The 14,964-nt window shown below is 54.5% G+C and overlaps 5 protein-coding genes across 5 annotated transcripts; all 5 read right to left on the bottom strand.

The window, feature by feature from the left end:
• Nucleotides 1-419: 419 nt before the first annotated feature.
• Nucleotides 420-2,121, bottom strand: CMQ_3586 (mitochondrial ATPase; the record flags this gene model as incomplete). Its single annotated transcript, XM_014319524.1, has 3 exons — nucleotides 420-1,350; nucleotides 1,407-1,866; nucleotides 1,932-2,121. 3 exons carry the CDS (start codon nucleotides 2,119-2,121, stop codon nucleotides 420-422), a joined length of 1,581 nt encoding a protein of 526 aa, XP_014174999.1.
• A 1,360-nt stretch (nucleotides 2,122-3,481) lies between these two features.
• Nucleotides 3,482-4,830, bottom strand: CMQ_3699 (uncharacterized protein; the record flags this gene model as incomplete). Its single annotated transcript, XM_014319637.1, has 2 exons — nucleotides 3,482-4,575; nucleotides 4,647-4,830. The coding sequence occupies 2 exons, from the start codon at nucleotides 4,828-4,830 to the stop codon at nucleotides 3,482-3,484; spliced, it is 1,278 nt and encodes a 425-aa protein (XP_014175112.1).
• A 1,593-nt stretch (nucleotides 4,831-6,423) lies between these two features.
• CMQ_3351 (initiation-specific alpha-mannosyltransferase) lies at nucleotides 6,424-7,839 on the bottom strand (the record flags this gene model as incomplete). Its single annotated transcript, XM_014319289.1, has 1 exon — nucleotides 6,424-7,839. The coding sequence occupies one exon, from the start codon at nucleotides 7,837-7,839 to the stop codon at nucleotides 6,424-6,426; it is 1,416 nt and encodes a 471-aa protein (XP_014174764.1).
• A 1,013-nt stretch (nucleotides 7,840-8,852) lies between these two features.
• On the bottom strand, nucleotides 8,853-9,388 carry CMQ_3704 (uncharacterized protein; the record flags this gene model as incomplete). The annotated part of the gene is made up of 2 exons (XM_014319642.1): nucleotides 8,853-9,163; nucleotides 9,217-9,388. The coding sequence occupies 2 exons, from the start codon at nucleotides 9,386-9,388 to the stop codon at nucleotides 8,853-8,855; spliced, it is 483 nt and encodes a 160-aa protein (XP_014175117.1).
• A 301-nt stretch (nucleotides 9,389-9,689) lies between these two features.
• On the bottom strand, nucleotides 9,690-12,074 carry CMQ_3601 (pre-rRNA processing protein; the record flags this gene model as incomplete). The annotated part of the gene is made up of 1 exon (XM_014319539.1): nucleotides 9,690-12,074. The coding sequence occupies one exon, from the start codon at nucleotides 12,072-12,074 to the stop codon at nucleotides 9,690-9,692; it is 2,385 nt and encodes a 794-aa protein (XP_014175014.1).
• Between the last annotated feature and the right edge of the window lie 2,890 nt (nucleotides 12,075-14,964).

The raw sequence follows: 14,964 nt of genomic DNA, 5'->3' as shown, positions 1-14,964 counted from the left end.
AGTTGCAAATCGATCGTTTAGAATGAAAGGGTACGGTTGCTGATGGAAACAGTGTTTGTTGGGGGTGATTGAACGGACCAGCGATCCTTTGTTTGGTTGGAGTTACAAGAGGAAGCAGGAGATGAGAGCTTAGGCGATAAGCAACGCCTTGTGCGCTAGTACCAATAAGGAAACTGGGGTGCTTGTTGCAATACGTCAGCGGGTACTCCGTACAGTACTCCGTTCTTGTACCTTCCGCCAAGTCTATCCGTATGTAATGAGTCACATGTCAGTACTCCGTATCTCGTTGCATTTCCACCCCCTCGGAAGCAGATTAATGTGCATTTGCATTGTATGACGCTCTTTATGAAGACATTGTGCATGGACATCAGAGTTGCGGTCAGTAACATCAAGGCTCCGCTTCCACCGGCAGCACAGCCTCACATGCTATCCTCCATTTGCCGGCTGCGCATCTTCTTGTAGCCGTCATGCTCCTGTTTGCCGCCCTTTTCCTCGAGTCCCATACCCCGCTCAACCCACTCCTTGCTGCCCATCTGGGTCAGGCGAGAGAGGGCGCGGCCAAAGGCAAAGGCCTCCTCCTCGCCGGTAAACAGGTTCGAACTCTTGAGCTGCTGCATCATGTTGTGGCCCTCCATGCCCTCGACGAGCTCCTCGAGCGTCTCGTTGACCTCGAACTCGGCCATGTCCGCGGCCGCGGCGCTCTGTGCGGCGCGGCTGCTGCTGCTACTGCTGTTGCCGCTGCCGGCCTTCTTGTTCGCGAGCGACTCGCGGATCTCGGCCTTGGACACGAATAGCTGGTTCAGCGGCACCTCGGTCGTGAGCACCAGCTTCCCGTGTGACTCATAGACAGCGTCGATGAACGTGATGAACCGGCGGGCCAGGTCACGCTGGCGGTGGGTCATCCCGGGCACATCGGTGACCACAAAGGCATCGTAGGCGCGCACCAGCTCGAGGTAGTCGGCTGCCGACGTCGGCTGGCCGATCAGCTGGTCGAACGTGAACCAGGCACAGCGGCCGCTGACCCTTGGCACAAGGATCTCGCGGCCCCAAACCGTCTGCACCTCGGCGTGCGACTCTGGCTGCCGCGGGTCGCCGAGGAAGCGGAACCACTTCTCCGCGTGCGACTGCGCGTGGCTGTCGAGCGGCGTGTGGTAGACGCCCGATGGCGGTCGCGGGATCTTGCGGTAGTCTGTCGGCGAGTCGAGGTTGATCACGTGCAGCCGCCGCTTCAGCAGCTCAATGGCCGGAATAAAGGACTCGCGCTGCACCCCGTTCTTGTAGAGCTCGTCGGGGTGGCGGTTGGACGTCGTGATGAGCACCACACCATTGGCCATGAGGGCTTCGATGAGTCTGACATGTGAGAAGAGCACCAGAAACGCACACAAACACACACACACACAACTCACCTGCGCAGAATCATCGCATCTGCCACGTCGGTGCACTGGAACTCGTCAAAACACAGCACGTTGCCCTGCTCGGCGATGTCGGCCGCGATGAACGGAATCCCGTCTACATGGTTGCCGTACTGCATCTTGAGCTTGTGTAGCCGCTTGTGCACGTCCTGCATGAAATTGTGGAAGTGAATGCGCAGCTTGCTGCGTACCTTGTGCGGCAGCGTGTCGTAGAACAGGTCCATCAGCATCGTCTTGCCGCTGCCCACGTCTCCATAAAGGTATAGGCCCATCGGCAGGTTCTCAGGGATATTGCCGACGGCCGACTTCGCGGTCTTGTTCCCGCCGCCGAACCAGGAGCCCAGTAGCGATTGGGACGGCTTGGCCGCGAGGCTGTCGATGCTCGGGTGGACGACCAGTGGCGCCTCGTAGTTACGGAGCTCATCGTGCATGTCCTGAAGGCTCTGTATGATTCCTGTTTTCGGGGCTCGTCAGCAACAGTCGTTTCGGCTACCTACTGCCGTCTCAGACTTCACTTACCCCGCTGGTGCTCATCGTTGCGCAGCCTTCCGGCCGCCACGCGCCGGTCATACTCCTGGATGGGGCCGATGTCGTCGCTGTTAGTTGTGGTCATGTCCGCCGTAGCCGCCACTGTCGAGGCCTGTCGCCGCACTGACGCCGACGCCGGAAGGGCAGTGTTGCTCTTGGCCGCGGCCGGCCGAACCGGCATAGCGGCGCGTGTCTGCAAACAACGCGCGCATATCGACGGGAAATTCTGTGATGGCAGCAGTGGCCGCCGTGGCTGTCTCCGGTGTGGTCGTCCCACGGTGCTGGCACGAGGGCTGAGGCTGCGGCCAATCACCGCGCTGACGACAGACGGGGAGGTTCTGGCTCGAGCTATCATCTTTGCACTTTCGGAAGTTGGCAAGTCTGTCTTTCTCGGGTTCTCTCTCCTGCTGCTGGCTCTCTACTGTTGTAACATTCACGAAAGACCAAGCCTACTTGGTAGTTCGACTATCCAGGAAAAAGCGCATCCAATGGCTGCGAATACGTCGTACGTCTGAATCTGCAAAAAGACTTCACTTGGTGACAAAATCCTCGTAAAATGCGCTGCCATTGATTGAAATACTGGGCGGGATATTACGGGGCAAAGTTTCGGGTCTAGCGCAAAGAGCGATGCCAGGCGACATGCCGAACGCCGAATCTCACCTGCAGGCGCTGACTTAACCCACCTGACGCCTGTCACTATGCAACAACCTTACCGGAGTTGACTCATTGTAAGAGCATTGCTAATCGCACTGCAGCCCCCTACCCCTGTTAACAAGAACATTACTCCGTACAGGGTTTTATAGGAGTGCCTTCGATCACGTAATGTAAGCGCAGTAATGCGTAGGAAAGAGCATTTCGGTACTCCGTACATTACCAGTAGTTGTATACAGTCATGTAGGATACATATAGTGTGAATACACGTCTACAGTGCGATTCAGTCGTTACTACTCGTCAGTAAGCGTCGTCTCGGCAATCAAGGTTACAGACAACCACCGTATCATATCGATGAAAACACTGGTCATCTGCAAGATGGAAAAGGCCGCATCCTTAAGACCGTAAGTGGGCATCTTCCAGAGATGCCATACCTTCGGTATCAGCGTCTCACCGTAAGGTAATATCGGCTGCTCCTGTGCTTCCACAAATGCGTCATCCTGCATCGCCTGGCAGTAGTTCTACGACGTAGTCTTTGCAGGGACTGTCGAGCAAAACCGCTATTGTGCAAGATCTCCATCGTCTCCTTTTCCTGTTGTCCAGTCTGTTTTTCGTATTTTCTAAGAAAATGACTCGTCCACTACTACCAGCCTGATGAAAAACGCCGATACCTTTCCTGGACGTCTGCTGCATCATTGCAGGCGAGAGTCACAGGAACGCGTTCTATGTACAATTTGTTGACTGCCAAAACTGGGAACCAGAGAGAAAAGCAAAAATGATGTAACTCCAGAAACGATAGCACTAGTTCCGCCAACTTGAAGGGCATCGTCGTAAAGCCTGTACTGAGCGGCTACGATGCCCCAAGTAAAATGCATTCATTGATCCGACAATCAGGCCACTCGTTTGGAAAGGAGCGACGGGCCATTCCGCAGCTCGTTCTCCAAGGCAGCGCGCACGTTGCTGCAGAACTTGTCCCACATGTCGCCCGCCCACTTCCAAAATATCGACATGAGCGTCCTCAGGCTGTCCCAGAAGTCGCTCCATGGGAAGAAGTAGACTGCCACAGCAGCAGCAGTGCCAAGAATGACGACAGAGCCGCCGAGCGAGACGAGCGACGACGTCTTGAGCCCGAGGGCGGCCATCTTGGCGCTCCAGAGGGGAGTCTGCAGCTGAAAGGCCACGCCACCTGCGATGCCCTTCAGGCCGACGAGGACCTTGTCCTGGCCCACGACGCGATCCACCAGCGTCGACACCACGTCTCTGCACTCCTCCCAGGTTGTGAGGTTCTGTGCATACTGCTCCGCCACCTGGATGTACCTCCTCATCTGCTCCTCGCTGACCGTCTGGGTGGAGTCCTTGCTGGATGCCTTGACGAGTGCATTGCTAGGTCCACTGCTGGGTCCATGGCTGGGTGTACGACCGAGTGCATGGCCGGATGCATGGCCGGACCCATGGCTGGACGAATGGCTGGATGTGTGGCCCGGTGATTTGCTGGGCGATCGACTGGGCGGTTTGCTCGGCGATCGACTTGGCGCCTTGCTAGACGATCTGCTAGGCGCTTTGTTGAGGCCTTTGCTGGTAGCCTTGGTGGATGCTTCTCCGCCAGCTGCGGCCGCTTGGGTCTGACTCTGGTTGCGCTTGCTCACGGCGCTCATGTTGTTCATGTTCGTCTTGATGAGGATGTTGCGGCCGAGGAGGACGGCGTGCTGCTCAAAGGTCGCGCGGTCTCCCATGCCCCACTCGTCCAGACGCGTTTCAGCCAGCGTCGAAGCGCCGTCCATAAATAGGCGCTCGTGGCAGTCGGTGTGCTCAAACTCGCAGCGGATCACCTTGAGCGCGCGAACGTCGCTGCCGACGTGCAGCGACAGGTCCGGAATGGCACCGCTGACAACAATGGTCAGGTCCTTGGACAGACCATTGTGCTCGACCTGACGGATAGCATCCGCCAGATCCTCCGGGGTCGCGACAAAGACGAGCGTCTTCTCTGTCATCATTGGATTACGTAAGCACAAATCCCAAAGCGCAAACGCGTCTTGTCTTGCTTCATAGACTTACTGCGCCAGAACTTTAGTCCAGTCCAGCTGGCTTTCTTGCAGAGGTTGTCGAGTTCTGCATAGCTCTTTGAGCGCACCACCGCTATCAAGGCCGTCTTGGTGGCTTTCTTCTCGTACCGAAGGTTCTTGAAGACGGACGAGACCTCCTTGTCAATCGACCGCTTGGATGGTGCCGTTGATGTCATTGTGCGTCTTGGGATTGTTGTTGAACGTTAAGATATTGCCGTCCACGTCCCAAGCGAGGGGGTTCTGACTCCCTCCGGCGCATCTTGGATATATATACTCTGGCCCGAGCACATCGTCGTATGTGCACAACGTGCACAAATTTGAGAGGCCGATCGTGTGTTCGTGCCGATCATTGAGCCCACACCAGTACCCACTGATGAGCATGGACCGTTCACAATCGGACCAATCCATGAGACCCATAGTCAGGATGCGTAGGCGAGTCGCTGGTCGGGGTCCTCCACAGGAGCTCGTACGAGTGGCAGGCCGCCCCGATGAGTGAGCTGCGCATGGTGCTAATACGAGTACGGAGCGCGTACGTGGTCAAAGGGGCGTAAACTGCCAGATGACCTGCTCGTAGGTACAAAACCCTCGGCGCCTTAATGCACCCATGCCCAACAAGAACGAGTCCTAAATCGGAGACAGTACGGAGTAGGACCCGGAATGCGGAGATACATATGGGCCGAGATTAGCTTGTTTTACAAATGCCTTCTTCCAAGATACCGACGCTGCTGCTGTGGAGGTGGCCGGCAGACGTGGCGACCGATGCTCTTGGTTGGCTCTGGCCGAATATCCCGCGAAGATAACCCACCGACTTTTCTGGTTGGCGGAGGTTGTGACCGCCATTTAAGCACCCTTGTTTCAAAGCGGATAGCTTCCGAGTACCACCTGGTCTTGTCACCCAACTCCGCGTTGTCGGAGTACCTCTGAAAGCGCAAATCTCCTTAGGCACCGGCCAAGATGGTCAGGTTGTCTCCTCGTTTGCCTCCCTCGGCGCAGTGTGAACGGCGGCACCTGCCAAAGTTGCCAACACCATAGGCCCTGACAGCGCGGACTTGCCCTCCAACAACAGGTACTGGTTCCGTGGTGCAGTTGGTTAGCGCATCGTACTAATACTTTGTCATCACGGCGAATTACATGCGAAAGTCGAGGGTTCGAGCCCCTCCGGGACCATCTGGTGATTCTTTTGCCCCCATCTCCTTTATCCTTGATTTGTGATAATGCCCTCCTTTTTTTTGTTCCATCTCCAAATACGAGGGCTGGGGATGGGTCTGCTGTCCTGCGTCCGTGCAAAGGCGGTGGTTGTATTAGGTCTTGTTCCTGGCTACCCCTGTGTCGTTGGATGTTGGCTATGCGGTGAAGCTAGATCCAGTCGCGAAAGCCCGTACTCGGGCTTGGCTACTTTGTTGCCTGGGTCAAGCCGAGGCAGCACCGTTTCATATACTACGTAATTCGGCATATTCATCCCACTACCGTGTTCCACTACCGTGGTTCGGTACTACAGAATGTGTCTTTGTCAAGGAATCAATGTTCTACGTCGAACATGTGCCGCTGCCATCTTGCGCTCATACAATTGGCCCATAATATAACTCCTCCCAGCTGGTGTGGATAAACAAAAAGCTGCAGCTGCAGCTGCATCCATACTATGTAACAAAGTCCAAAACCCACCCCAAATGCCTGTGGATTTTGTCAACGCCAAACACCCCTATCTTCAACCAGCCATCTGATCTTCAAAAAGCCAAACAGACCGAGGAAGCAGAAGTACACTTGTGCCTTTATTTACCATTGTTCCCACGCCACTTGCCGAGGAACTGGTGCTTCACGAGTGTAGCTTCAACCGTTTGCTTGCTCGCCTTGGAGTGCGGCACGCCCGTGGCAAAGCTGTCGATAGGCAGAACCACGGTATCGCCAAAGAGGCGTGGCTCCGTCATGCCGTGCAGGGTCTCCCAGGTGATGCGCTCCTGACCGGCGCCGTCACCAGCGACGCGGTTGAGGTGGGCGTAGATAACCTCGGTCCAAGCCGCAGGGCCGGTGACAGCTAGGACGTCATCGTCGGTGAAGGAGGGCGTAAAAAAGCCTGATGAGCTGTCGCGCATGTGGGCCAGGATGCGATGCACCATGGTCCACATAGTTGGGTGGTTCGGCCCGCTGGCCAGCGTCCATTGGCAGAACTGAACCTCGTACTTGGTGCCGGACACGGGCGGTGACGAGTCGGCCTCGAGGCCGACGATGAGGCGCGTGGCGTTGCGCATCGACTCCGGCACCCAGTCCCTAATGGGGCGCACGAGCGATGTGTCCGAGTCCGTGTAGATTCCACCCTCGAGAGCCAGTAAGAGGTACCGCAGAAAGTCGGCGCGCAGCACCCGCCGAGGCATGGCTTCATACAGCTGAAGAGCATCGCTGCCGATATCAGCTGCCGACACGCTGTCGATATCATCAGTGCCGCGTCTTTCACTCTCGCTCTTGCTCTCGCTGTCTTCGCTCTTAGCGTCCTTCTCCTGGCTCGGAGCGCTCGCTGGCACCCATATCGGCAACCTCAGTGTCTTGTCCAGAGCAAGACGCGACAGCCGTCCGACGACGTCCCGGGCGCCATCCGCGTCTAGGATGGTGTACATGAACGAGGGCGAGCGTGACATCCAGCTGGCCAAGTACCCGGGCGTTACTGCGGAGGAAGCCCATGAGAGGTAAACTTGCCAAATCTTGGGCGGGATCTGTGGCAGCCGCGTTGAGACGCTAGTGTCGGCAATCCGGCCAGTGGAGAACGGGTCGTAATCGGGGATGTCCGGGGAGATAGAGGTTTCAAGAGAGCCAGCGGAGACGGGGGCAGCGGGAGATGCGGGAGAGGAGCAGGATGAAGACGAGTCAGGATGCGACCATAGCCGCGATAAGCTTTCACTGGCGCCGTCGACGGTGACTAGGTGTCGCCGAGAGTCGTCTGAGATGAGGACCCAGAAGCCCAAAATAGTGGACATCAGCAGCAATAAGACGCAGAGATGGCGGCGTTGTCGTGGGCTGCTGGGCAGCCAGGAAAACGTCGCCAGCCATAAGACTACCGACGAAATCTGTGCGAGAGTACTTTTACGCTCCTCTCTGTGCGGACTAAGGCTCAACCTTGCGGCCGCTGCCAGGACCTTGTCGTCCTCGCCGTCGCAGTACCGACTCGGGAGGCGGTAATCTTGCCGTCCTGCCATGCCGGCCTCTTAGTTGTACCGTTCTCGGGTTGCGGGTGTGCCGGAGTGGTGGGTCTTCTTAGGGCCAGATTTGGTTCAACGAGAGAGATGCAAATGTTCAATTGCGCAAAGCCATGCTGTTCTTGTTGAGAAACGCTGAAGGGAGGGGGAAATGCAGAAGAGAAAAGATAAGCGGCGGTGCATAGCCGGGGCTGGTATCTTACCTAAGTAATGAGCTGAGCCAGAGAAGTAAGATGCTGCGCCAGATAGTCGCAGGGGTTCCGAAGGATCGACCAGGGCACAGCAGACTTGTGACGCGTAACCAGTACGAGTTCAGGTGACGAATCTAGATCATTTCCATTTCCGCCAATGGCGTCGTTTGCACGGAAAGGTGGCGCATGGGGGCTATGTTCAAGCGAGCTTAGCAAGGTATACCTGTCGATGCTAGAAGAGGACGTCCAGGAAGATTGAAGACATGGGGAACCCATACGAGATCTAGACAATTGACACGCTGCAACATGAGGCTCAAAAGAAAGCAACACGCTCTTTCCCCGGCTGCATCCGCCGTGCTCTGCCAAGACCGGCAGTCACGACCAACTGTATCTTTTCGTCGCCTTGAACAATAACGCCACCCCTAGACTGGACTAGGACAGGATGTGCTGTGACGGTCCTGAAGACGCTGGGCTTAGCGCAGTCGTATGCCGCATTACGACGGCGTTTCAGTGGCTTCAAACGAAACGCGCGGATGGTTTGCTCGGCTATAGCATAGAAGCATATGAAGCTTTTCTCCCGCCCCTAGCGTTATGCGGCTGCGCTCAGGCGTTTGAAAGCTTGTCTGCTAACATGGAGCCGTAATGCATCTGCTATTGAGGAGAAACAAGTCGGCCTCAATGCCGTCTCCGTTCTGAGCGGGCTGTCGTGATCAAACTCTTTTGATTGTGATCGGCTGGTCTGTGTAAGCCGTACTCCATCTGTCTCATCTGTCTCACTCTGTCTGCTGAGTCTTCCTTTGAAAGCCCTTTTGCTTTGACTCTTCAAGACTTTGACTCTCTTCCTCTCTCTATGAAAGTATCTTCCTCGCCCACGACTGTCTCTGCCGTATCCTCTGCCTCTTCATCTTTATCCGCATCATCATCGTCATCGTCGTCGCCCTCCTCGCGCTTTTTCTTCGTGCGCAGCGCGGCCGCCACGCCCGTCGAGACTCCGAGGAGGCCGGACACCGAGCTGACTGCCGAACCTACAGCAGCCACCCCATAGCCACCGGCAGCGGCACTTTGAAGCGTGGCAAACAGGCTCGGTGCCACAACGCTGCCGATGGATGCTTGCCAGCCGGCAGCCATAGAGGCTGATTGTGGGTCAGCCGACACGATCACCGAGTAGGTACGCAGAGAAACTTACTTGCGGCTACGCCGTTGGCCGTAAATCCTATGAGCCCTAGGCCGGCACCGGCGACGGCCATCGGAGCGACCATGAACGCAGTGGCAACACCGGAAGTGGCGTACAGAGCGGTCGTGCCGGGATTTTCTCTGGCAAACCCATAGGCCCTTTTATACCAAGCTTCGGCTGGCATCTTGCAAGGCTATGATGTTTTTTTTTGGTGGTAGATTTGTAACGTTGCTTTTGTTGATGAATGGATTTGGACGGTGGGCTTTGATGAGAGGAAGGAGAGCTTTACTGGGAGTTAGAGGAAACAAAGCCGCGTACTAATAAAGGATGCAAACGGCGTAAGGGTGGGCAAGGCTTCCCATTGCGCAATTCTGCCTCGGTCTTCACTAATATCGGCAATCACGTGCGCACGGCCATTCAACAAACAAACGATCAGTCTGCGAATCCTCTTACAGACATGGAAATTATACTGCATGGCCGCCAGTCTATGGCTTCTTGGCCTTCCGCTTGACCGACTTGACCAGGCTCGCCAGCTCATCGTTGTCGTTCGAGCCGGCAGCGTCTTCGGATGTTGTCTTGGCCATCTTGGCCGTCCTGGGCTTCTTGGCTCTCTTGCTGCCCCCATTTGCCTCCTTGTCACCATCGACATCCTCACCGTCGTCATCGCCCCTCCGCTTCCGCCGCATCTCCGTCAGCACCTGCTGTATACCGGGCGTGTTTTTGAAGCGCGGGTTCGACGGATCGATGGCAAACTCGGGGTCGTCAAAGACGGCCTGGAATCGCGGATCCGTCATGTCCACCACAAAGTCCTTCTGCGGCTTCGCTGCCTGCTCCTCGGCCTCCTTCTTCCCCTTCTTGCCCTTCTTGCCCATCTTCTTCTTGGCTTTCTCGGCCCGCATCACCTCCCGCAGGTCGTAGTGCTCCACGGGCTCCCCGTCCTCGGCCATCAGCTCCTCCAGTTTCGTCCGCTCTGTCGCCTTCTCTTGTGCCTCGGCCTCGCGTTCTGCCCGCTTCTTGAGCCGCTCCTCCTTGCGCAGCGCCGTCTTGGACTTCCCAGCCGGTGCGGCCGCCTCGGCTGCTGGCGCCGCATCCTCCGTCGTGAAGAACGGGTCGTCAAAGCCGAGATCCTCTCCCTCCCCACCCTCTGCTTCTCCAGCTTCTTGCTCTTCCGCATCCTCATCTGCATCGCTGAGATTCCGGCCCTCGCGTCTGGCAATCGCCATCTGCCGCTTCTTCTCCTTGCGCTCCTTCTCCTTGCGCTTGTACTTCTCGATTGTCGTCTCTGGTTCTGCCTCCTGTGCCTTCTTCTTCTTGCTGCTTTCCGACAGTGCCGGCGTGAAGGTGATCTGCATGTCGCCCACTGCCTTTTCGCGCTTGCTCGATGATGATGAGCCCTTGGTCGGCTCGGCCGCCAGCCCCAGTGCCGCCCGCATCTTCTGTCGCGCCAGCTCCTTCTTGCTCAATTTCGGCGCTTTGCCCGTGTCCTCCTTCTTCTCATCCTCACCCGCAGCCTCATTGACGGTGCTGTCCACCACCTCTACCCCGTCATCCTCACCACCAAGTCCGTCCTCTCCCTCTTCCTCGTCCTCATCCTCGCTGCCACTGGCGAGGTATGCCCGCAAATCATTCTCAATCAGCTCAGATGGCGTTCCCGAGAAAGCCTTCTTCACCAGGTCTTTTCGTGACGCATCCTCCGGATGCAAATCCCACGTGAGCTTGACCTTGGAGTGCTGCAGTGCCTCTGTGACGAAGTCGACCGGCTTGTAGTTTGTGGGCACCTCCGTGCACTCGTCACGCGGCTCGTCGTCGTCAAACGTCACATCGTCGGGGATGAACCGCAGATCGATAAAGTTGGACGATGCCTGGTATTCGTGTCCGTCGGTGGCCCGGTAGATGGCTTCGGCCGCGATCTTGTCCGAGCACACCATGACTGCGTAGTAGTAGCGCAGTCGGTCCAGTTGGTAGGAGCGCAGAGCGTTGCCGTCGACCTCCTCGTCATCCTCCTCACGGAGCAGATCATTCTTGACCTTTTCGTCGTCTTCGCTGTCGTCCTCACTGTCGTCTGATCCGTCGTCGCTGCTGCTGTCATCACCGCCCCGCTTCTTCTTGAAGATCTCTCTCGGGGGGCCCTCGAGCTCCTCACGCTGCATCCGCTCTTTGCCAAACTCGGACGGATAGATGGAGATTCGCTCAATGTGCCCCCCGCTGTCCTTGGGCAGGAAACTAGAAAACATCGCCATCAGATCGCGCGATTTGATATGGTCCCAGTCCAGATTCACCACCGCAATGCGGTTGGTAACCTCACCCAGCGGAACCTCAGCCTCCTCTTCGCGAAACTGCTGCGTGTCTGCTGACTTGCTGCCCCCCTCCCCGACGTCTGACCCGTCACTGTTGTCCGAGTCCGAGTCCGAGTCAGAATCCGATTCAGATTCAGAAAAGCCACCACCACGTGCAGGGTCGTATGTTTTCTCGATGCGCTGCAGCTCGCGCTGTATCTTCTTGTCGTCGTCCATATCGTCGTCGTCGTCATCCTCCTCCTCCTCTTCAGCTTCACCCCCATCTTCATCCTCGTCTTCATTCTCGTCCTTATCGACTACTTCATAGAGCCGTTCCAGTGCTATTTTTTTCTTATCCGACTTGATCTTCCGACCATACCGATCTATCTTCGTGGTTCCGGTAAACTCATCATCTTCCAGCATGTGCGCAAACCGCTCGTCCAGAACTGTTTTGGCCTTGCGCCTTGACGGCAGGCGGAAGCGGGGATCGGTCTCGAATTTTGCGAACCGAGCATCGTTGATCTTGCTCGATGAAGCTGCCCTGCTGCCAGCATTTTTCTTTTTTAGCGCCGATTTCTTCTTTGAGACGTCCATTTTGTATATTGGATTGGTGAATGCTTTCTGTGACCTGTCTCTGTTGACTTCTCTATTTCTCCAAAACTTTTTTCTTGGCCTAAACTTTTTAGGCCGGCAGAACATCGAGTGTACGGAGTATGGGGCGGTGAAATTCACACCGAGCTGTTAGGATTTGAGCACGTGACTATATAGATCCGTGTCGCATCACGTGGTCCATGTCAGAAGTTCCCACTGCGTACTCCGTACGGAGTACTCTGTATTAATACAATCCTCCCATCGTATCACATTACTGATCAACCGGAGCATGTATCTTACAAGACACGGCATAGCTACAAGGCCTTTAATGGTGCTTTCCGCCCACAACTAAAACTCATGCTTTTCTATGAGAAAACTCTCGTATGGCTCAATAAAAATATAACTGTCGGCCTCTAAGCGTTTGCCTAGAGGCGGTAGGAGAAGCTGCCGGGACTTTCTCAAATTCGAAATATAGCGAGTACAATTTCATCTGAACCGGCGAGTCTTCGGCCACAGGGGTCATGTCGGGAAAACGCCGTCCGTGGACGTCGTAGGGAGCCGGTTCCAAATGCTCGAGGGCGATGTCATCATGGATCTTCCTGGGCAGCTGTAAGCGTACGTCGTATGCAGCAGTGTGTGCCAGTGTGTCCGTGATGCCGATACAGCCTTCAGATGGATGTGCGACAGTACAAGCCTCAGTTCTGGTCAGGGACAAGGCGTCATTTAGTGCAAGCCCGAACACAATCTCTTCGTAGGGAAATTGGAATACCTTTGTTGTTATGAAGGAGCAAAATGGTTTTCTTTGATGTAAGCAATTTCGCATTGGAGGTTCGAGAGACCAAAGAAAATCTTAAGAATGAAGAGGAAAGTAAAGAGAAGGAAGATGGGGCTTTGGAAACAAGATGCGAGGAATCAATTAACAGGGTCAAGTTTTGTAATTCTGGCAACATGTTCCACAAACTGTCACTATCACATCGTGACAGACGTGACATGGAAGTTGTTGAGCTATTCATCGAATGTGCCCAGGTCGGAGCATTTGTACTTGACAGCAAGAAGTTTCTAGTCATTCCCAAGACCAGTCATTCCCAAGACTGGCACTGTAACGTCGTGGCTTCAGCGGTCATCAAGCACTTTATCGATGTTCTCAGGTCAAAATACTGTCATAACTAGCTGTAGCAGGGGAAGTGATGCACTGTATAGGTCGGTCTGTTGTGGCTGGTGACCTGCGTTATGTATAAAGCTACTCCGTAGAAAAGAGTACATGGCGCACCTTCTAGCAGGAACAGGTCGTTGGTATCCGCCAGAACTGCCAGATGAAGCGGGCCAAGACCTCAAGCTCGTCGGGGATCTGTCGGTCAGCCATTGCCTACTAGGACGCAAGTCTGTACGCACGGGAAGGCAGGACGCATTGTCCGTCTTGCAGCCTACGCAGCGGGCTGGCTTCCCGGGCGTGGCAACACATGAGAACTCGTGGTATACGTCTAGATACGTCTTTAGGACGCAGTTAAGACAAGGAGCCTGACTTCGGTTAGCCATCGCCTAACCAGCGCCTACCCTCCCGGGGGGACTCACGCCATCGGGCGATGGGGCATGCGCCCACGGAGGGCGCTTGGCTGGGTAGGCGTCCATAGGATAGCCCGCAAGGACTTGCGCCTTGCTTTGGCTAGCCATAATCGTCTGCCAGTCATCGTCAGCCCACCGTCACTCTGTCGCCGGACTCTCTGCGATGACCTACCGCGCGGACGATCAGAAGAAGGGCTGAGAGGGGAGGTACTATCCCATAAAATTATGCGAAATTCGTTCTGTCCCAGGATTCGTCCAATCTTCTTGTATTCTGGGGCAACAAAGAAACCGCGAAACTAGACGGCTGAATGCGTAGTTAGAGATATTTTAGAGAGTTGCTATTTGCACCGTAAAATTTGGCTATCTGCACCGTATTCCACTAATAAGAAACTTGGTACATAGGGTGGGTTTAAGAAAACTTAGTTGATTGGTTAATTTGTTCTGCGCTATACTGGAATTGGAATAGACTTACGTTTTTGCCGTAAAAAAAGTTGCTTACTATTACAGAGTTACTTTTTACAACGTATAGAGGTCCCTACTAAAAGTTCGTTCTTACCGCTTTTCTATAACTATAGCAATACATAGTGCAGAGTGTAAATTATACGGAGAAAGCTATTAGCAATGATACGCTAGAGCTTAGTGGATATTAACGCTAATATAATTTAATTACGTATTTTGTTTGCCTATAAAGTACAAAGTATAGAGTATAGAGTACAGAGTACTCTATACTTAACTAGACAACGGTGCGAGAATATTATTGGCTAAAAGTAGATTTATATTATGGGTTCTTGGGGGTGAAAGCAGGGACCCACCCTATGTACCATATATCTTATCAGTAGATTACGGTGCAGATAGCCAAATTTTACGGTGCAAATAGCAACTCTCATATTAAATATGGGACGGAATTTGGTAGGAAGCTAGAGACATTTCTGAGGACTTAGGAATGGAAGTCAAGCTTAATTGAAGAATATAAATCAGAGTTGCTAATCGGACTACGGTTTTCTCTAATTGGATTAATTGGAAGCAAACAGTGACAAGGTATTGGATGGATCTCTCGTCTTTACCGCCTCCATCCTCCTTTAATCAAAATAATCACATTTATTTTTCGCCCATATAATGTTTCTGGCGTAGGATGTGAGCACTAAAATAACCTCCCAGTCTTATAGAAACTTTTTGAAATATCAGTAGAAATCCGAGGATTGATTTCAGTGCGGAGAAGGGGATAAAAAACAGTAGAAAGCTAGGGCCGAAGTAAGGCCACCCAACGGGAAATGCATACCACTAATACCGCCGAGATGCGTTTGGTGAAGTCGGCATTATGAAAATGGAC

Source organism: Grosmannia clavigera (assembly GCF_000143105.1).
Source record: "Grosmannia clavigera kw1407 unplaced genomic scaffold GCSC_113, whole genome shotgun sequence".
Lineage (NCBI taxonomy): Eukaryota > Fungi > Ascomycota > Sordariomycetes > Ophiostomatales > Ophiostomataceae > Leptographium > Leptographium clavigerum.
This window is presented reverse-complemented; position numbering and strand designations above follow the sequence as displayed.